The sequence below is a fragment of the Peromyscus leucopus genome, chromosome 13 (genome assembly GCF_004664715.2).
Source record: "Peromyscus leucopus breed LL Stock chromosome 13, UCI_PerLeu_2.1, whole genome shotgun sequence".
Taxonomy (NCBI): domain Eukaryota; kingdom Metazoa; phylum Chordata; class Mammalia; order Rodentia; family Cricetidae; genus Peromyscus; species Peromyscus leucopus.
The window spans coordinates 22,308,440-22,329,828 of record NC_051074.1 but is presented as its reverse complement, the minus strand read 5'-3'; the positions used below and the strand labels follow the sequence as shown (position 1 = coordinate 22,329,828).

The 21,389-nt window shown below is 45.0% G+C and overlaps 1 protein-coding gene across 1 annotated transcript in view; it reads left to right on the top strand.

Moving 5' to 3' along the window:
* The first annotated feature begins 6,765 nt into the window (after window positions 1-6,765).
* The window catches only part of Mtcl1 (microtubule crosslinking factor 1), a 110,625-nt gene continuing 96,001 nt past the window's right edge, over window positions 6,766-21,389 (top strand). The window contains 2 exon segments of the mRNA XM_037210181.1: window positions 6,766-6,989; window positions 9,017-9,175. Of these exon segments, the coding sequence (XP_037066076.1) occupies window positions 6,792-6,989; window positions 9,017-9,175 (357 nt within the window). The 5' untranslated portion in view covers window positions 6,766-6,791.

Sequence of the window (21,389 nt, the reverse complement as noted above, 5' to 3'; positions counted from 1 at the left end):
CTTTCTTAGACAAACCCAGACAAGTTTCTTAATGCTGAGGAGAGACTTCACACAACACTGGCTTGGGTTCCTCCCTGCCTGGCCTTTTGCTTGAGTGCTCTGGGACAATCAGACAAGCAGGACCGCTCATTGTCAACATCTTAATTCCGCCTTCCATTTCCACGGGCTTTTCACGAGGTAGTCGCCGAGTTCACGAGCGGGTTTTGAAAATGCTCTTAAGCGGTCTTACTTTTTACTGTGGCGGACTCACAACCTGCCCCTGCTCCATCCCCGATGTCCTGCGTGGTGGCCCGGTGTTGGGGTAGGTAGGAAGGGCTGAGGCTCTCTGCTCTGCTTTCTCAGTCATTTTCTACGAATCACGTTTACTTACAAGAAAATGAGAGCAGAGAACTGGCTTCTTGGAGTGATTTCTTAAGAGAGATCATTGAGGTTTTAGGTTTGGGGGAGGTGATGTGGATTGAACCCCTGTCCACTGAGAACAGCCTGCAGGCTTGGGGGAGATTTTTAGTTTCAGGCTGACATGGTTTCCATTTGGCTGGCGGGGTGGCAGGTGCTCAGCGTGGCGCAGGGGAGGGGTGTTGGTGTGGACAGGAACTGGCATCTTAGCCTCTGGAGGGTCAGCTCCTTCTTCCTCCCTCTCCCCGCTGGGGGGGCATCCTTTTTCTTTGGGGGAGGGGGGTTGTTAACATGGATAGTATTCTTTATTCTTTGCCGACATTCTGCTTCACATAGGCATTCTTTATTCAGCCATGAAAGCATCAATATGCTAATCTTAGGTGGCAAGATGTTGTGGTCCGGGACAGTAGCCACTCAGCTGCTGGCCGGACTGTCACTTGGTAAACAATAGTAGCCGTCCCTGGGTCTGCTCGGCTACAGCTGGTCCTCTGCACTGAACATTTCCATTGTCCCAAAGGAAATGAGGCAGATTATTCCTCTATGACAAAAGACAGCAGTTTCTGCCTTAAACTCCCAGGAGAGGAGACTATTGCGACAGTAACTACAGGACCGTGAGTGTTCCCACTAGGTCTGTTTACAAGGAATTATTAACGTAGGAATAGTTACTCATCTTTTTTTAAGTTCAGGTACAAAGTGATGGATGGATTTCATTATGGCATTTTCATGAACATATGCCATTAATCTTTGATTAAATGAGATTTGAACATAATCGTTAATATGAGCCAGAGTTTTGGTTAATTATACCAAGAAATGCTGGATTTGGGTTTTATGGATGAAATTGTTGTTTTACTTGCCTGCATACATGGCATCCAAATCTATTACAATTTGATGTCTTGATTCATTCTCTGTAGCAAGGGGGAAACGTTGGACAGCTTCATACAACCTCAAGAATCCATTTTATATAAAATATTTTAAAAATATAGTTAATGGGCAGGGAGGTGGCTTGGTAGGTAATCACCATTGTTGCCCAACCTGGGTTTGATGCCTGCCACCCACCTGGTGAAGGGAGAGAGAACCAATTTCTGAAAGTTAATTCTCTTAACTTCCTTTAGTATGTGGTGTGTACCCCCTCCAAGAATAAATACAATGTAATTTATTTTTTTTACAGATCAAACTATGTCATTAAAAACGTAGTTACAAACTAGAATAGTTTTTCCATGAGATAATGACCTAATATTTAAATATATCCAGTCTAATGCTAAAAAAAACAAAACAAAAACAAAAAACCTATTGATTAAGGACAGTGTTTTTTTCTCCCCCTTATAAATCCTGTGTGTAAAACGACATCAGGGTACTGGAGAGCTGTCTCGGTGGTTGAGAGCATTTACTGCTCTTGCAGAGGACCTGGGTTCCATTTCCAGCACCCATGGGGCGGATCTGTGGATCCCATGCTGTCTCTATCCTCTGAGGGCAACTGCACACACATGGTTCACATAACTTCATGCAGGTACATACACAAATAAAAAATAATAGTAAATCCTAATAAAAGAAAGAAACTGTGGTGGGGGGCACATGAGCATCTTCCACTTTCCTTACTGTATCGAAATTATATCTGCCAGAAATACTGCATGGTCTGCTGCTGTGTTTGATATTCTTAAAAATTAAAAAAATGACAGATGCCTTAATGGTCAGGAACACACTGTCTTCTGAAGTGTAGCATGTCCTCGGTAAGTTAATGTAATGTAGTATTAGTTTGAAAAATCACAATCCACCAACATGACCCTGGTCCAAGTAGTCATTCCTTTTGTGTTTCAAGCGGCTGATGCTCTCTGTGGTAACTGACTCACTAGACCTGAAGATCACATCTTTCTAGGCCACGGAAAGAGTTGAAACACCAGCCTCAGTTTGCCTTTGAAACAGGCCTGCTAGGGCAGGAAGACATTTGAACTCTCAGGTTCCTGGCTTTTGGAATGAGAGTCTTTGCGTCTCTCTTAGCTGCTGCGGGGTTTTCTTGAGTGCCAGTTCCTCTAATGGATGTGGATGTGTGCCATCCACGCTCAGGCTCTAAATGCCAGGCAACTTTTCTTAGTTTACATGGGTGTTGGGCTCTTCAAAAAGTACAATTGTAGGTTTGTTGCTGTTCATCTGCCCTGCTTGTAACAGCTAATTTGTTGTATTTACTAGAAGCTGGAGCATCTGTGGTAGTAGACGGCCATCTTGGCGGTCAACTCTCTTTCATTAGCTCTGAGACAGAGATTACAGGGCCTCGACTCAGTTTGGTTTCTTTGTCTCTAAAAATGGAAGTTTATTTTAGGGTTGGCCACGAGGGTCAAGTTCATAATATAGGGTGCCTTCTGTTTCAGAAACTTATGTAAAATCTGAGGTTATAGCAACAGTGACTGAAATGAAAAATAATTCTGGTCTTTCTTCAGTTCTACTCATGTTGGTAGTTATTTGTGCCCAGAATAAAATTATCTGTTTACATATGGCCTGGTCAGTGATTTGGAGGTGTCAGCATAAAAAAAAAAAAAAAAATCACTGCTCTTCCCTTAAAGGGAATAAGAAATAGTTTGTTCTGGAGCTGTTTTGAGTGACCATGGCCCAGGAGCACAGATTTGGGTTACTCCAAATTCCATGTTCCAACGTGAAAGCAGTTTCACAAGGTTTTTATAGTTTCACAGCACAAAGAAAGTCCTATGGAAGGCAACTTTAAAACGCACTGGCGGGTGTGCCAGAGAGGCAGGTACCGCGATCGGGCATCTCTATAGTCCCAGGGTGCTTAGCTCTTGGTTTGGCACAGGCTACTGCTCTGTTAATAGCTGTAAGAGGGATTTTATTTATTATCATGAGGTGTTAGTTCAGGTACAGAATGGGACAAGGCATGGCTGTCCTAAAAGGCAAGCACTAGCCCAAGATAAAGTAACCAGCCTCTGAACCTACAAAATCCTAATCTCCCCACAGTACTGAAACTCCAGCCTGTCTGTCCACCAGTCTCTGCAGACACAGCCTCCTTCAAGGAGTTTTGTTCACACCAGACACAGCTTCTTCCCAGGGATTTTCATTCACAGAGATGAAGGAGCATCTGAGACTGTTTGTAGCTGGTAATGGCTATTTCCTCATGTCTCAGGCAGAGCCAGCCGAGGGCGGACGAGGTTCCCTCGTTGTAACGTGTGCGAACTAAGGGACATTTTTATGTCGGAGAACTGTCTCTTCTCTCTTGTTATGTATACAGCATTTAAAGGACAGAACAGGTAATTCCAGGCATTAATGCCTTGGTCTTGTTTGTTTGTTTGTGGTCCCATCTTGCAGTCACTTTTCAAGACTGGACTCACCATGTAGACCAGTGGTTCTCAGCCTTCCTAAGGCTGCGACCCTTTAATACCAGCCCTCCTGTGGTGCTGACCTCCCAACCATAAAATTATTTTCATTGCCACTTCATAACTGTCATTTTGCTGTGGTTAGGAATCATAATGCAAATATCTGTGTTTTCCAATGGTTTTAGGCCACCCTAAAAAGGTCGTGACCCACAGGTTGAAAAAAACCCCTGATGTAGACTGTGGCCCTTCCACCTCTGCCCTTCTGGGGGTGGGAGTGGGGTGGGGGTGGGGGGAGATTGAAGGCATGTACCACCACACCCAGCAGAATAAAACATTCTGTAAGAGGATGAGGTTTTTTTTTTTTTGGTTTCTTTTTTTTTTTTTTGAGCATTAGAAAGTGGGTGAAGGTTTCTGTGTGTGTGTGTGTGTGTGTGTGTGTGTGTGTGTGTGTGTGGTATTTTTGTGTGTGCACTGCATGTGTGTGTTCAGGCAGGCATCTACATGTATGTGTGCTCCTGTGGATGCCAGAGGTTGACAACTGATCTTCACTTTATTATTTTGTTATTGAACCCAGAACTCACTGATTTGGTGAGATTAGCTGGCCGGCAAATCACAGGGATCCTGTTGATCAGGATAGTAGGAAGCTGCAAGCTGGGATTAGGGGGATGGGCTCCTCCATTTGTGTTCTGAAACCATTGTGTGTAGCTGAGGTTGACTGGAGAGCCCTCTTCCTCCAAGCATGCCCTCCGGTATTTCCTCCACCTCATCTTTACCCAAGATAATCTCATTTTTTTAAAGGATATTTCTTTTTCTTCAGGGTCTTGTCAAACCGAGGCTCAGATGTTGGGAAATGTGTCCTTTATTGTAAGAAAATCCCGTTTTAAGAACAAATCAGGATTAGGGAGGGTGGGGAGAACACCCTCCACCAACCCTGGAACAAACTGAATAGCAGGGCAGAAGAGGGCTATTGAGGGCATTCAAGTGTGGGTGAGAGTTTCCTATTTTTCTTGAGCCTCAGTATTAATTGCACAAAGTAAATAGGCGTAACTGAGTGCTTCTCTTACTCGGTAGGCATTTGAATCAGCAAATATTAAACAAATTATGAAAATTTCTAGAATGCGTTCCTTTATGTTCTTCCTAAATTGCTCTTTCTTGAAATGTTTCATGTTCGAAAGAATATGTGTTCCATATACTGCACCACAATTACTGGTTTGAGGTAGGGGTGGGGGTGGTGTTTCTTGACTAGGCCTCAAGATCAGAGCAATGCATTGCTGCAGTAAGGTTCGAGTTCTGTTGTCTTGAAGATTCGGTCTTTTCTGCGTGTTGACGTTCCTGTGTGTTCATCTCACGATTGTTTTTCTGAGAGCCCGCTGTGAGTCTTATGCTGCCCTGGGTATGGGCCAGTGGACAAGGTTTCAGGCCTTCAAAGCTCACTTTCAGGGTAGGTTGAAAAACATGAAAAAAAAATCTATAATAATAAATGATGATAGAAGGAGACAAGAGAGAGACAGACAGACGCCCCTGGGGCTGGTCAGGGGGCCCTAACCCATGTGCCTCACACCTTCTGGTGGATCTAGGCTGGAACATTTCTAGGAGGGAGGAAAGGCTGGTGAGGTTTACAGGCCCTGAGGAGCTCTGAGGCCCAGTGTGGTGAGAAGGGGTGTTGGGCAGGACTTTGAGAAAGAAAAGAAGTCCTGAAGGGTCTGGTAGTGGTTGGAGTCATCGAATTTACATACTAAAGGCTAACTCCGAAACTGTAGAATAGGCCTCCCAGGGATTTGGAGGCCTGCTAGGAAGCTTGGAGCCTCGGAAGGATTTGTTTATGTTTGGGATTGAGGCCCAAACCTGAATTAGGATTGGGATTTGGGAACCTGGGAGGAGCGTCAGTCAGGCCCTGAGATGATGATAATGCTTCCTGGAGCGTGGGCTGTAGGGTGGGAGGGAAGCTGGGAGCCAGGGGCGAAGCCTCAGATAAGGAAATGGTTTTATTTGCAGTTCTAGAATAAAGCTCACCTCATTCCTTAGACTCTAGAGTTCCCCCGTGCTGAGGGTGATTTTATAGACAGAAAGACTGAAGGAAGCAGAAACAAAGAACGGAGGGCAGATTGAGTGTTTCAAAGTGACTGCTAGGTGGGACCAGGGAGATGGAACCCGAGGAAAAGAGCAGCTTCTGCTCGGGTTACTGCAGGTTACTCTCCTCCCAGTGTAGATGAGAGCACCAGGGAGTTTGTTACCATGGCATTGAGACTGGCCTGTTTGGGACATCCTGATTTTTCCGAAGGTCACATAACAACACAGTTTTGTTTGGTGGCATGGGAAAGAGTATGATTTCATTTTGATATTCAGACTGATCTGTGTAGGGGCCCAAGGCCAGAGCTCAGCGTAGAACAGTGGGCCCGATCATTTTATGTAACGTGTTTGCATTCAGAGATAGTAAAAACGGGAGTTATGGGAAATGCAGGAAAGGAGATTGGGGGAAAAAAACCAAAACAAAACTGAACTCAGTGTATATTTGAAATAGTGGAAAATGCTTCTCATTAGATAATCATTGAGTGCTGACATTTGTATCATAGAATAGGATTTCAGAGACATCCACAGGATTGCTGTAATTCCAAGGCCATCAGCAGTTATTATCCTACTAAACTTTATGTCCATCGAAGGGGGAAGGTCTGCTTGGCTCGCCTTAGTACCTAGACTGTGCCTTTGGCTTGAATCTGGAGGCTCAGTTGTTTGCAAAGCTGATTCCACTTCTGGTTATATAAGGAAATAAAGGGAAACAGAGTAAATTCTAGAAGCTGTGAGGAGTCATGGTGATTGTGTTTTAGATTTTTTAGTTCAGAAGAGTACTTGGTGACATTATCATCTCGTATGAGAATTTCCACTGGTCCCTTGCTGTTTTATCTGGTATGGCCACGAGCTGATGGGTCCGTGTGGGCATCTGACATTTAGTGTGATGGGTGGAGCGGGGTGGGCGGGTGGATGGAAAGAGCTACTATCCTTCTAGCTGGCTCCTGCTAGGGTTTAACTCACCTGCGGTGTCTGGATTCCTAGGACGAGCTGGATGAGCTCCGTGCAGAGATGGAAGAGATGAGGGACAGCTATCTAGAAGAGGACGGTTATCAGCTTCAGGAGCTCCGGAGAGAGCTGGACCGTGCTAACAAGAATTGCAGGATCCTGCAGTACCGACTCAGGAAGGCTGAGCAGAAAAGTCTGAAAGTGGCGGAAACAGGGCAGGTGGACGGGGAACTTATCAGAAGCCTGGAACAAGACTTGAAGGTGAGTGAGCTCCCTCGGCATCCCGTTCCTAGAAATCTGAAGTGGTAACTCCAGACACCCACCCACCCAATAGGTCTTACCTACTGCTCTTGCAGAGGACCTGGATCAGTTCCCAGCATCCACGTGGTGGTTCACAAATATCTGTAACTCCGGTCCCATAACATACAATGCCCTCTTCTGGTCTCAGAGGGCACCAGGAGTGAATGTGGCATACAGACATATGTAGGTAAATACCTCTACACATAAACTAAAATTAAATATCTTAAAGAGATCGAGAAAGAATGAAAACCACGGTTGAAGGCGGGACTGAGCTCACTCTATGGACCACAAAGCTGTCATGACCTCATCATCCAATCATTTATCTAGATGCGGATTATATAGAACATCTCAGGTTCTGAGAGTGTCAAGTCTCATCTGGCTTTCCTGATGTCGGGAATAATCCTTGCTTCTGTCAATTACCAACCACTAACAGAATGCCATTCAGTGTGAAAAAGAGTGATTTATAGTTGTCCCCCCCCCCCCCCCAAGACAGGGTTTCTCTGTGTAGCTTTGATGCCTTTCTTGGAACTCACTCTGGAGCCCAGGCTGGCCTTGAACTCACAGAGATCCGCCTGCCTCTGCCTCCTGAGTGCTGGGACTAAAGGCGTGCACTACCACCGCCCAGCCGATTTATAGTTGTCTTATAGTCTTTCCTCACTTGCTATTAGAAAGTAAAGGAGCTTTGGGCTGGAGAGAAGACTCAGCAGTTAAGAGCACTGGCTGTTCTTGCAGAGGACCTGGGTTCCATTTCCAGTACTCACATAGTTGGTGGCTCACAACCATCTGTAACTCCAGTTCTAGGGAATCTGGCATTATCTCCTGGCCTCCATGGGCACTGTATGTAAAACATGCAGGCAAAACACTCATACACATAAAATAAATAAAATTTAAAAAAAGGAAGTAAAAGAGTTTAATTGCTTTGAACATTGCAAGGTTTTAACCACACAAGAGCCACAGAAGACATCTTTAAAAACATGACTATATGGACCATCTACTCATACAGAATTTTTATTTTTTATTGGTTTTAGTTTTTTGGTTTTTCAAAAAAGGGTTTCTCTGTGTAGATTTGGAGCCTGTCCTGGAACTCACTCTGTAGATAAGGCTGGCCTTGAACTCACAAAGATCCTCCCTCCTCTGCCTCCTGAGTGCTGGGATTAAAGGCATTGACCACCACTGCCTGGCTATGTGCCACCACTGCCAGGCGGTTTTAGGTTTACTGTGGATTTGATTGACAGGAAGCATATGAGTGCAAGGAGAATTGGCATTATTGCTGACACTCCATGAGGAAACAGTCCTGTCCAGGGTGGCTTTGTCATTATGGAAGCCATCTTCTCCTTTATAATGTAGTTTCATGTTTTAAAGTATACACTGAGTATCTGTGCTGCATAGTGTTCTGTCAACTTGACACATTTGAGAAGAGGGACTCTCAATTGAGAAAATGCCTCCGTGAGACAGGCCTCATGGGCAAGCCTGTAGGACCTTTCCTTGATCGATGATGGGCCCCGCCCTTTGCGGGTAGTGGCATCCTTGGGTGGTATATGAAAGCAGGCTGAGCAAGCCATGGGGAACAAGCCAGGAAGCAGCATCCCTCCATGCCTTCCACTTCAGCTCCTGCCTCCAGGTCCCTGCCTTGAGTTCCTGTAATGTGGGATTGTAAGTGAAATAAACCTTTTCCTCCCCAAGCTGCTTTTGGTCACAGTATTTTATCACAGCAATAGAAACATTAAGATTGTATTTGTTATTCTAAGTATTTATGTCTGAAAGGGGTTCAGATTTTAGAGCATTTCAGATGTTCGATTTTTGTTTGGGTAAGGGATGCTCAGCTTGTAGTACTTTCTTCTGTTAAATATAGGTCTGTCGCCTATTTCCTGCATTCTTGTTGTGACTAAGCTGATGATTCTTCCTCTGAGGTTGTCTGAATATTCCCTTTGCATCCCCCCTCCCCCAGACTTCGTATCCAGATGATTATCCCCGTGTGTCCAATGCAGGTCGCCAAAGACGTGTCTGTCAGATTGCACCACGAACTGGAGACTGTGGAGGAGAAGCGTGCTAAGGCGGAAGACGACAATGAAACTCTCCGGCAGCAGATGATCGAGGTGGAGATATCCAGACAGGCCCTCCAGAATGAGCTGGAGAGATTCAAAGAGGTAATGCAGAAACATGGGGACAGTACTTGGGTTTGTTAGGAACTAGGGACTCCTTACATCTCATTTTTGGGTTGGAAGATAGGAGTCAATAAACAGTGGAAGGCTATTTGACTATTTGACTCAGGAGCTGAGGAAAAGGTACATGTATGTATGTATATGTATATATATATATGTATATATGTGTGTATATATATTTTTTTCTCATTGTAGACAAATAAAAAAACAAGTCACATAAACACACAGCTGCAAAGGAGATTATGCAATCAAAGCTGTAGGTTGCTTGCAAAGCCAAAAATATTTGCTATCTGGCCTTTTACATAAAAGGCTTTGGAACTCTAAATTCATTTCCTATTGTTTCTATTCAAGTGAAGTGACCATTAATCCCTTCAGTGTGTCCAAGTGCAGTGTATTATTACCGAATTAAACACTAACTCCCCCCTCCCTGAATTTTTTCTCTTTCAATGAGCTGGGAGTATATTCTGTTTGTCCATCAAAACTCTATAAACATCTGGATGTGGTGGCTCATGCCTTTTAAACTCAGCACTTGGGAGGCTGATGCAGGCAGATATCTATGAGTTCAAGGTCAGCCTGATCTACATAGCCAGCTCCCGGGCCATCCAAGGCTACATAGTAAGAACCTGTCTCAAAATAACAACAACAAAACCTTCTGGAAATATGCTCTTTTGCACACACATATCTATATATTATTCAGCCAATATGATTCAACATAGATATCTATATATAGGGATAGATATTTTTGAATGTTACAGAGTGATTATTCTAGCAAAGTTGTCTAGAAAAAAAATTTCATTTGCATATGGCAATGTAAATCCTGACAACTTTCTTTTTGACTTTGGTGTAAGATTGAAGCTGAGTGTTTTCTTGGAAAACACTCTGCATACTGATGAAGTGAAAAAATACTGGGGAAGGCTGGTTCAAGCTGGCATATGACCTGCTAACAGCCTCATGTAGCAGTTCACGTCTTCTGGGTACATTTGTTGTTTTGTTCAGTCATTCCCACCCGAATGTCCGGCACCACACCTTGTTCAGGCTGGGTCCTGAGCTCTGGGGATGGAGACATGAACGTATGCTGTAGTCCCCCCGGGTGCCCAAGGTTTTTTTGCAGAGCACAGACTACAGCAAAGCAATGATGTTGCCATCTCTTGTATCCCCAACCACCTTTGCTCACGGTTTCTTTTTATCCCAGCTGTCCAGTGTTTTCACTAATGCCCCTCTGTAATGAGAGTTCTGTTGAACGGGGCAGGGACTTGTCTGGTTCACTGTGGATCCTTGAGCCTGGCTGGGTGCCTGACACATGCCGAGTGAGGGAATGAACATAGAGATGGGAATACCAAGCCGTGGCGATCATGGCTTGCTGCGCATAAGGATGCCAGCCGGCGCTGCAAGGCTTCACAGCCCAGGAAGCTGGCTTCTGAAAGATTATTTTCATCATGAGTGCAGTACACCTCTTAACTGCTGCCTCGTTCATCCCCAGGCTGGGGGAGTTTGCCCTCTAATGATGGATCTTTTGACTCATTCATTGTAATTGGTACCTTTTACTGCCTGCTTTTCCTTTGGTCTTAATTTTCTGAAACTGTGCTGATTTATAGGTCAAGCCCTACCTACCAGTGTGCATAGACAATAATTCAGAAGTATATCTTATATGGTTGATCTGGATAGATGTAACTACACATATTCTAGTTGTATACATGTAGGTAACACATGTACACACACATACTATACACATGTATGTATATGTGATACCAGGAAGTTCCAGGATGCCCACAGGAACTGACGTCCACAGATGCTCAAGTCTCTTACATAAAAATGGTAGTTTTCTGATGGAACGTGAGCACATCTGCATACTTCAAATCATTTCTACACTATTCATAATGTCCAATACAATATAGCCACTATAAAAATAGTTATTTTGTTAATGTTGTTTAGGGATGAATCATAGAAATCTAGTCTACGTAATCATGGTGACAGCAGTATTTTTTTTTTTTTTTGTGGACTGTTTTATACTCCTGGTTGGTTGAATCTGTCCGTGTGGAACACACGGATGCAGAAGACCGACTACATATATATTTTAAGCAAGGGAGTCTGCATATGTTTAGATGGATTGTGTAAGACTTGGATTCCTTGGGAGGAAGAAATGACTGCTGTTGTTTTCGACACGAGAAGAAAAGCCAGAGGAAGCAGGGGTCGTCTTGGAGCCCCAGGCTGGCTAAGGCAGTGGAGGGGTCAGCCCCTCCCTGTGGGTTAACATGACGCAGAGGGGCGGCTCAGTTGAGATGGAATAAGGATTTCACCCCCAGAGCTGCAGTCAGTTCGGTGGGACGATATTTTTATACCACACTGCTAAAGGATTGTGTAACAGACAGGAGTCTCAGGAGAGTCAGACACAGCAGAGGGTGCTGGATGAAGAGAATGAGGGAGCCAGGGGACGTAGGGTCCCAAGGTGGCGGAAGAGAGACTGCAGGGAAATGCCACCTATCGTCTCCATAGATGGGTTATTCTCACAAAAGCTAAAAACACGCACAGTTGAGTTGGCTCTTCACTGTTCACCTGTGACACTTTGTCAATGGATGCAGGGTGGTCTAAAATTGCAAGGGCTTTTCCTGCCCATGAATAACAGAGTCCTTGTGTGAAGCCGCCTGGCCTCAGAGGACCCGAGCCGCCCTGCTGCGGTCCTTTCATAAAGCTCCGTGGTTTTCCTATTTCGGGGTCCTGGTAGACACCAGCAAACCCAAACATTTCCTACTACTGTACGCCGTCTCCTGCCTCTCCTAGGGTCCTGTGGTTCCTGGGGCTTTGGGTGGTAACAGTCACCACCTCTCACCCCTGACTTGCCACCAGCTCCGGGCTCTGTTCTGCTTTTCCAGTGACCATTGGCTTTGCAGACTTTTTGTAGTCAGGTGAATGGTTTCCAGTAGTTATGATAAGGAAGGGCCAGCTGTCCGCGGGTGGGTTTGGAATTGCCTTGGGGAGGGATGGGTGTGTTTTGGACCCAAGCAGGCAGGTGGTGGTTTTATAGCACATGTGAATGTACCAAATGCTATTGACTTATACTTGAAACGGCTGGTTTTATGTTACATGAGTGAGTTTTAACCTCTTTCGAAATGGTTTTCTTCTGTCGTACTTGACTGGTATTTTGGGCAAAGATGTGGGTGACAGTGTGCACTCCCGGAGTTCTGACAGTAAGTCTTCAGTCTTAAACAAACCTGCCTGGGCGCTCCGTTGTTTGACTTCCTGGCGTGACACAGGGGACGGGTACTCACTACCTGGCCTTCACTCTGTCTCTCCCTGCCTTCCTTCCCCCACCCAGGATGCAGACTGGAGATGGGGAAGGGCTGTCAAAAGGGTGACAAAGGACTTTCCCCTCTGGTCCTTTTTAAATGAAAGCAGGTGGGTCATGGGAAGCTCACTTTCTCCATTGATAGATGGGAAGGCATGGGAAGCTCACTTTCTCCATTGATAGATGGGAAGGCATGGGAAGCTCACTTTCTCCGTTTCATTGATAGATGGGAAGCTCACTTTCTCCACTGATAGATGGGAAGGCAAGAGGGCTGACCTGCTTGGCCTGATCTCCTGGTTGCTTTCTGTGATTGCTTGCTCATGTTCCCTGCCCCCAGGAAGCAGACCCTTTGCTCTGCTGCAGAGTTCCAGCATGTTCTTGTCCTGGACTCCTCGGTGTGGTTTCTTTTTTTTTTCTTTTTGGTTTTTCGAGACAGGGTTTCTCTGTGTAGCTTTGCGCCTTTCCTGGAACTCGCTTTGGAGACCAGGCGGGCCTTGAACTCACAGAGATCCGCCTGCCTCTGCCTCCCGAGTGCTGGGATTAAAGGCGTGTGCCACCAACGCCTGGCCGATGTGGTTTCTTTATAGAGCTGCCACAGTATGTCAGAAAGTAAAAGTGGGTGAACTCAGCCTAGCTTCCACTTTTCTTTTTTCTTTTTGAGACAGGATTTCTCTACATAGTCTTGGCTGCCCTAGAGCTTGCTCTGTAGACCAGGTTGGTCTCGAACTCACAGAGATCCACCTGCCTCTGCTTCCCAAATGCTGGCATTAAAGGCATGAGCCACCAGACCTGGCTAGCTTCCACTTTTCCAAGATGGTCACCCTTATGTTTTTTCATTCTTCAATAACATCCACCTCCAACTTTTTGGGTATATTATATATTAGACACAAATAAGTAGCCAAATTAGTTGGCAATTTCTTTTTTTTAAAAAAATAATTTATTTATATGTATTTTATGTACATTTTTTTCCTGCATATATGTCCGTGTGAGAGTGTCAGGAGTTATAGACAGTTGTGAGCTGCCATGTGAGCACTGGGAATTGAACCCAGGACCTCTAGAACAGCAGCAGCCAGTGCTCTTAACCACTGAGCCATCTCTCCAGCCCTTAGTTGGCAATTTCTAAGGACAGAGATATGTGAATTTTTGTAGCGTAGGAACAGGGAAAGAGAAGATTAGGGAAGAAGCCTGGTGGGTGGCGTTCAGGTGACTGTCCTGTGAACGATCATGCAGAGGGCATTGTCATATCATCAGTTGCTTGCTCGTGTTATTTGACTGCTCTGTCTCTCCTGGTTTCTCTGACGGTCAGATAGGCACGCAGTTGGAGTGTGGTGTGTGGAACTTCAGCTGGAGAATTTTATGAGGCTTTGCTCTGGCTCGCTGAGCCTATGGCAGGAGCTTGGTTCAAACAAGCGGCCCCATATATTTTATTTTATAGGAGTCACAGGAGCCACTAGAAGCCAGAGGGCTTGTGCAGGCTGCCTTCCAGACCCTGGATATGACATCATTGTGGGGTTGGTGCTTAGTAAATGAATGGTTAGATACTGTGTTTCTGTGTGCTTGAGAGACCAGGGCTACTCCAAGTCTGGGTGGAGATTTTCATGTAATTCCATTAGAGTGAAGTTTTAAAACTTCACCTGTAACCCATGGGGCTGGGAAGAACATTTTATACATTCAGTGTACAAATGTAAAGGTTTGATGGACTCGTGCTTCTCTGTCTATGGAGTCTACTGTATTTTCAGTCTTGTTCTGTTGGTGTTTTTTTTTTTTAAATTGATTTCCAGTCCATCCTTATATTGCTGCAGTTTGTAAAGTACATTCCATTCATTAATAGTATTGTTCAAGTTTTTTGTGTACTTTATAATTTGGTTTTCTTGTAATTCAAGCTGTGTCAAACCCTTTATGTATTTTGAAGCTATATTTTAAAATCCAAGTAGATTTTGAACTTTTGGGATAAATTACCCTCATCAGTTGCAATGACATCTTTATTCTACTGGTTTTTGCTATTAAGTCTCAAGTTTTCTCATTTTATCATCTCTAATAAATGTATTTTATTGGCACTTGCTTGGAATGGCTTTTCTGTGGCTCCTTTAGTTTCTGATTTTTCTATGATTATGTTTTAGGTTATTATTTTTTATGAACCAGAATATAGCTATATTTTTTGAAACGATTTCTGAGAAGCACTTTTGAACCAATGAATTTAATTCATTTATGTCATTGTGGATGTTAAAAAATGGACCGATTTATCTCTATCATTGCATTTTATGTTCTTTATTTTCCATGCATTTTGTTTGTTTGTTTGTTTTCTTAAGTGTTGCTTTTTCTTTGAATTTTTAGTTCCCATGTTTTCTCTCTCAGTTGGGACAGTATACATTCTATTCCTGTTCATTTGACTCAGATATCTCACAGGCACGTTTGATTTGAAGTTTAAAATTATGCCTGCTTCTTTCCTGAGTAACAAGCACATCTTTTAAAGAGCTAATTGATGCTGTTCTTTCCTATTACTATTGTTATCATTTTAGTTTCATTTTTTAAAAGTCACCCCTCTTAGTTGACGTATCTAATAGCAATGTTTATTTTCATTAATTAGCACGTTTGCCAACTTGTTCCTTTTCTTTCTTCTCTTTGTCACACTTGTATGTGATGTGTACACGTTTGTGTGTGGGTATATCTACATGTGCGTACACTTGCATGTGGAGGCCAGAAGCCAATATAGGATGTCTTCGCTCTCTCTCTACCTGATTTTCTCAGAAAAGTTTTCTCACTGAACCTGGAGCTTCCTGAGTGAGCTAGACTGGCTGGCAAATAAACCCACCCAGCACATAGCACGGCCCAGCTGAGCCACCTGGGAGGGTACTGGGGAGGAGCGGCAGGCTGTTCCCTGGCCTAGAGACTTTAATGCAAGTATGTCTGCATTTAGAAGAGAACCATTTCCCAATGACCTGTCCTCCACCCTCACCCTCCACAGCAGTGAATCGGCCACTTGTGTATTTACAGCTCCTGAACCGAGGGCACCCACTCTTCCAGCCGGCCAACTACAGCTCAAGCATTCAAACTCCTGTGGGTCTGCAGCCTCCCTGCCTGCCTCCCACCTTGCCTATTGCGTTCAACCCCCACTGTGCTCAGGGCTTGGCCCTTCTGGCTTCTGCTGTGTCCCGGCTTCTCCTCTGTCTGCTCCTCGGCATCTAGTCTTCTAAACTAGGACTTTGTTTATGTGCCATGATATTCAGACTGTCTGACAGCCAGGGAGTCTGCAAGTGGAGGTACATAAAAATAATAAATAGCTATTGTCCTTCGACTACAGTGCAGTAAAATGTCATGGCTGGTGTTTTCAGACTTTATGGTTCCCCCAGTAAGCAAAGATTTGCTTGGGGAAGGTGTAAAATTCTCCGCAGGCAGAATCTTACAGTGGATCACTCCTTAGGACCCTGGTTATGTTTGGGTCGGAGCACCATCCCTGGCTTAAAACCTAGTAAGTCCAAATGCAGACCCTTGCACTCACTCAGTCAGGAAAGCTGTGAAGGGACCAAGCAGTCTCTGGTTTCATTTGCTGGTCATGGTATGCTTTCATGTGTGGCTGTGTGTGGGAGTGGGTGGCGGGGAGGAGATTCCAGCTAAGGTATAGGAAGGGGAAGAAATCTGGTGACTTAAGTGATATCTCAGTTGTGTGTCCTGCTAAGTTAATAATGGAGTAAAATGGGATGGAGGGAGGAAGGGAGAGGAATTAATGGTGTCTGGTTAAGTCTTTTGCCTAATACTAGAACCTGAGAAGAGGCGGCTCATGGTGTCTGTCTGTCTCTGTGTCTCTGGCTGTGTGTGTCTGTCTGTCTCTTATGTGTGTATGTATACTGTGTGGGTGTACAGTGTCTGAGGCCTGCGGGGAAACCACCTTCATTCCTGTGAGCCATTTCTGTCTTTTATCCAGTCCCCAGCCAGGAAATGCAGAGTTCAGAGACTCATAGAGAACTTTAACAGGCACCAGCTGCAGAAAGACATGGCATAAAGGTGTTTGAATGCTTGAGCTGTAGTTGGCCGGCTGGAAGAGTGGGTGCCCTCGGTTCAGGAGCTGTAAATACACAAGTGGCCGATTCACTGCTGTGGAGGGTGAGAGTGGAGGACAGGTCATTGGGAAATAGTTCTTTTCTAAATCCAGACAAACATATTAAAGTGTCCTAGGCCAGGGAACGGCCTGCCGCTCCTCTCCAGTACCCTCCCAGGCGGTTCAGCTGGGCTGTGTGCTACGTATGTGCTGGGTGGGTTTATTTGCTTTTTCACAGGGAACTGTGGCAGAGATCCGAGAGGGAGAGTGGTTGGCCTGTTTAAGCATTTGGAATATTCTGGTTTCTTGGGTTATGTTAGTTCATTAAGTTTGGTTGTTGAAGATTTTACCAACACCTTGTTTGGGTTTTGTTATGGCAGAGACAAAGAACACGGTGGTGAGGAGAATGGGGAAGAAGGCAGAGGTGAGCATAGAACGTGTGTGTCTCATCTGTGTGCAAGGCCAGATCAGATTTGCACCACGACCTAAGGGATGGTAGTCGACTTTCTGCAACTCTCAAAACAAAACAAAAAAACCTTGAGATAATTGACTTACAAGAAGAAAGATTTACCTTGATAATTGTATTTAGAGAATTCAACCCATGATCCTTTGAGGCCTGTGATGAAGGGAAAAATCGCAGAGGAGCGTGGGCTGGAACAAAGCTGTTTAGTCTCGTGGTGGTCGAGAGGCAGAGACCGACACTCTAATGGCCTCTTCAAGAGCATACTCCAGTGACCTTCCTTTTCTCACCTCTGGAAGGTTCCACCGTTTACCGGGAGCACCTCAGGCTCCCAAACACATCTTCAGCATGTTGGCTTCTGCAGAACCTTTATAGTGTCCGGTATGTCGGGCCCGCTCTCCCAGGGCAAGGCGTCCTCAACGGTCCCTAGTCATGCTGCAGCATGCAGGAGAAGCCAACCATTCTCCTCTTCCTCCATAGCTCCCTTGGGCATCTTCTTCATTGTAGCTCAAAGGGGGTGATCACTAGGGTCAGGACCTCAGGTGAGGGCTCTGGAGCCAGCGTCAAGGCAGGGAATAGGCAAGGCAGCTCCGGTCTGTCATCAGTAGTTGGAGAAAGGTACCTGTGCCTTCCTTTGACCCACTGAAGCTTCTCTATGTAATTAATTTCTATTTTTAGAAGTACTGATCGAGTTGTTTCATCTAATGAGAACATTCCGAGAGGATGAAGTGAAGGGAAGGGTCTCCTTCCAAGGGAGTGGTGTGGGCCCCTTACCCGCCTCAGCATCTTGCTCCACCAGCTGTACCTTCCACCCAGGGCCTTGGTCTGTGCCTTCTCTTCCTGACCACCCATCAGGAAGCAGTCTCGTACATTCTTTAGGATTCTCCTGGAAACACCAGCTCTCATAGACGTTTTCTGTAACATTCCAAACGCTGAACAGATGTTTCTATGTGGTGGAACTACTAAATGATGCTTGTGGAAAACTTGAGGAATGAAACTCTTTGCCTGGAACTGGAAATATTGGTTAGTTCTGTAGGGTAGGAATGAGGTACAGTGTCATTTCACAGATCACATGGGTTATTGTCATTCGAGAAGTGTTCCTTTTCCTTTGGGGCTCACATTAAAGAGGATTAGACTAGGTGAACAAGTCCCGTGGGAAGTGGGGGGTGAGGGGTGGAGATGGGGGGGCGGTGTCACTGGAAAGATAGAGTACATAAGCATCATGGTGAATGAGTTCCAAAAATATCAAGGTCTCACTCAACTAGGATGTAGCCAGGCTTTTGAAAGTACAGTCACTCGACCTGCCTTATCTGTGGCTTCACTTTCCAATGTTTCCATTATGGTAGGCCAACTGTGACAGAAAACAGATAAAATGGAAACTCCAGAAATAGATAATGCAGGTGTTTTTATTCCAATATGTTGTTTATTATTTTGTTAATCTCATGCTGTGATTAATTTGGAAGTCAAACTGATAGGTGTGATGTAGTCACATAGAATCTGAAGGAAATTTCTGAACGGTCTGTCCTTAGCCTGTGCACATACATAGATCTTTCGGGTATCTTTTCACAAATTGAGGCGGTGATGATGTCATTGAGTACTGCCACTTGGGACTGCCTTCACGTGTGTCGTAAACGCAGTCGGCGATGGACCACATGTGTACAGCTGTGCTTGTTTTCTCCATACACTCCTTCCTAGCTCATCTTAATCTCCTAAAATGTTTGGAATCTCCAAAGGGATAAGAGTATGAGTTTATGAGAGGACAGATATTTGGGGTCCTCTGTGTTGTCTCAAGGTAGTTGACCAAGGAGACTGTAGGCTTTATCCTCTGTCTTTGGGGAGCAGTAACAAGGAGAGAGTCACTCAAGGATATTTATGTTAATCTGGCTAAGGATGTGGCCAAGCTGAAAGCTTGCCAACCATGCAGGGCTCTGTTCCATTGTAATACTGGAAGAAAAGAAAAAGGTAACCAAAGGTCAGGTTATCATCAATAGCCAATGCTATGACCAACCATGCCTTTGTAGCAAAGCCTTCTGGGACTCCCAAAGCAGAGCGAGTGTGAGGGTGCTGCAAGCTAGTTGTCCCCATACCCAGCTCTGGGCAGCGTTCCCAGCTAGTCATGCCTGAGTTGCATCCTTTTATCATAAAATAGTCTAAACACGAGTGAAATTTTCCTTTGACTTCCAGGAATGATAGTACCAAGTAATTGAATCCTGGGTGGTGAGAACAACTTATTTTAGCCAAGTTGGGCAGGTTCTGTAGGTAGCCTAGGATCTGACCTTTTCAGCTGGTATCTAAGGGTCAGAAAGTCTTACAGAGCTCAAAGTTCTTCATCTGATGCTTTCTGGCTCAAGCATCAGCATTGAATTTTACTATAGCACCCCCACCTGGCCCCACCGGGCCCCACCTGGTCTTGGATCATTGTGAGAGAACCTCACACATTTGTCTTAGACATGGTCTGCTTTGAGTTTGCATGGAGGGAAAGGAAGACAGCTGTGTCCCTACCTCACAATAACAAGAGTTGTGTGCTAGTGTCTATGGATCCATGAGGTTTATTTCTCTGGGATAAACACTCAAGGTAACAATTCTGGGTTGTATATTAGTTGCATGTTGAATTCTGTAAAGAAAGTCCTCAGAGTGGCTGTCTCCACTGTTGGTGATGCTCAGGCATCTCAAGGTCTCCACACCCTCACAAGCATAGGCAACATCGTTTTGTTTTGTTTTGTTTTGTATTGTTTTGTTTTGTTTTGAGACAGGGTTTCACTATGTGGCTCTGGTTGTACTGGAACTCACTGTGTAGACCAGGCAGGCCTTGAACTCCCAGAGATCCTCCTGTCTCTGCTCCCGAGTGCTGGGACTAAAGGTGCCCAGCAGACACTGTGTTTCGTAGAGGTATTCTACGTGGTATCTCACCGTGGTCTGATTTGCACTTCTCCATGGCTAATGACGCCACACATCTTTTCACACTCAGTTTCCCATCTGTATCTCATTTGGAAAACTGTCTCTTCGTGTGTTTCTCTCATTGAATTTTGTATTTAGATTCCCTGTTTATTTTGCAATTGCATTTTGAGAGTTCTCCTTGTGTTCCAGACACCGTCCTTCATCAGACACACAGTCCACAAACACAGTCTCCATCTCTGTGGTTTGTCTTCTCATCCTCTCCACAGGGTCTCACTCAGTCCTAAGCTCCTCATTTCATGTGAGGTCTCGTTTATAGCTGTCTCCTTTTATGGTCATGAGCTTTAAGAGTTCAAGTCCCAGCTGTAGATGGAATGTTTTCTGTGTCCCTCCTTTCCCCATGTTAAGATTTTGTAGTTTCACATTTAGGTCCACTGTAGCTAGAGTTTTCCTGCCTGGCCCACAGTCAGGACAAATCTCTGCCAGTCCCACAGCCGCTCAGACCCAACCAAGTAAACACAGAGACTTATATTGCTTACAAACTGTATGGCTGTGGCAGGCTTCTTGCTAACTGTTCTTATAGCTTAAATTAATCCATTTCCATAAATCTATACCTTGCCACGTGGCTCGTGGCTTACCGGCATCTTCACATGCTGCTGGTCATGGCGGCGGCTGGCAGTGACTCCCTCCGCCTTCCTGTTTTCTTTTCTCCTCTCTGTTAGTACCGCCTATACTTCCTGCCTGGCCACTGGCCAATCAGTGTTTTATTTATTGACCAATCAGAGCATTTGATATACAGACCATCCCACAGCAGGTCCATGATTCAGTTGGAGTTACGTTTTGTATGGGATTTGGGTTAGATTCTGGGCTTTGTTTCCTCTGTACCTGTGGCTGTCCAGCTGCCCCAGCACCACATGGGAATGACACTTCCCCTCCCTTGGATCTCTTTTGTGCTTTTGTCAAAAATTAGTTGGCATGGCAGTGGCGCACGCCTTTAATCCTAGCACTCAGGTGGCAGAGGCAGGTGTATCTCTGTGAGTTGGAAGTTAGCCTGGTCAATATAGCAAGTTTCAGACCAGCTAGAGCTGCATAGTGAGCCTTTCTCAAAACAAAACAAAACAAAAAACAACCCAAAAAATTAGCTGGGCATATTTGCTTTTTTTCCTGGTTCTCTGCAAAACGGCACAGGCTTGAATCTTCACTTCCATAGCGAATGCTTTCTTGATGTTGTCTAGGCCAACCAGTGGTGTGGCTCATCTGAACCCTCACTGGACTTGTGGACCATATTTTTGCCTTGTGGTATATATGCTTGTATCCCACCCCTGCTTGTTGGGCATTCATTAAACATATGTCACTTTTGAGTTGAGTGGAGGTGGCACACGCCTTTAATCCTAGCACTCGAGAGGCAGAGGCAGGTGGATGTCTATGAGTTTGAGGCTAACCTGGTCTACAGAGCGAGTTCCAGGACAGCCAGGAACAAGTGCACAGAGAAACCTTGTCTCGAAAAACAAAGCAAAACAAAAAT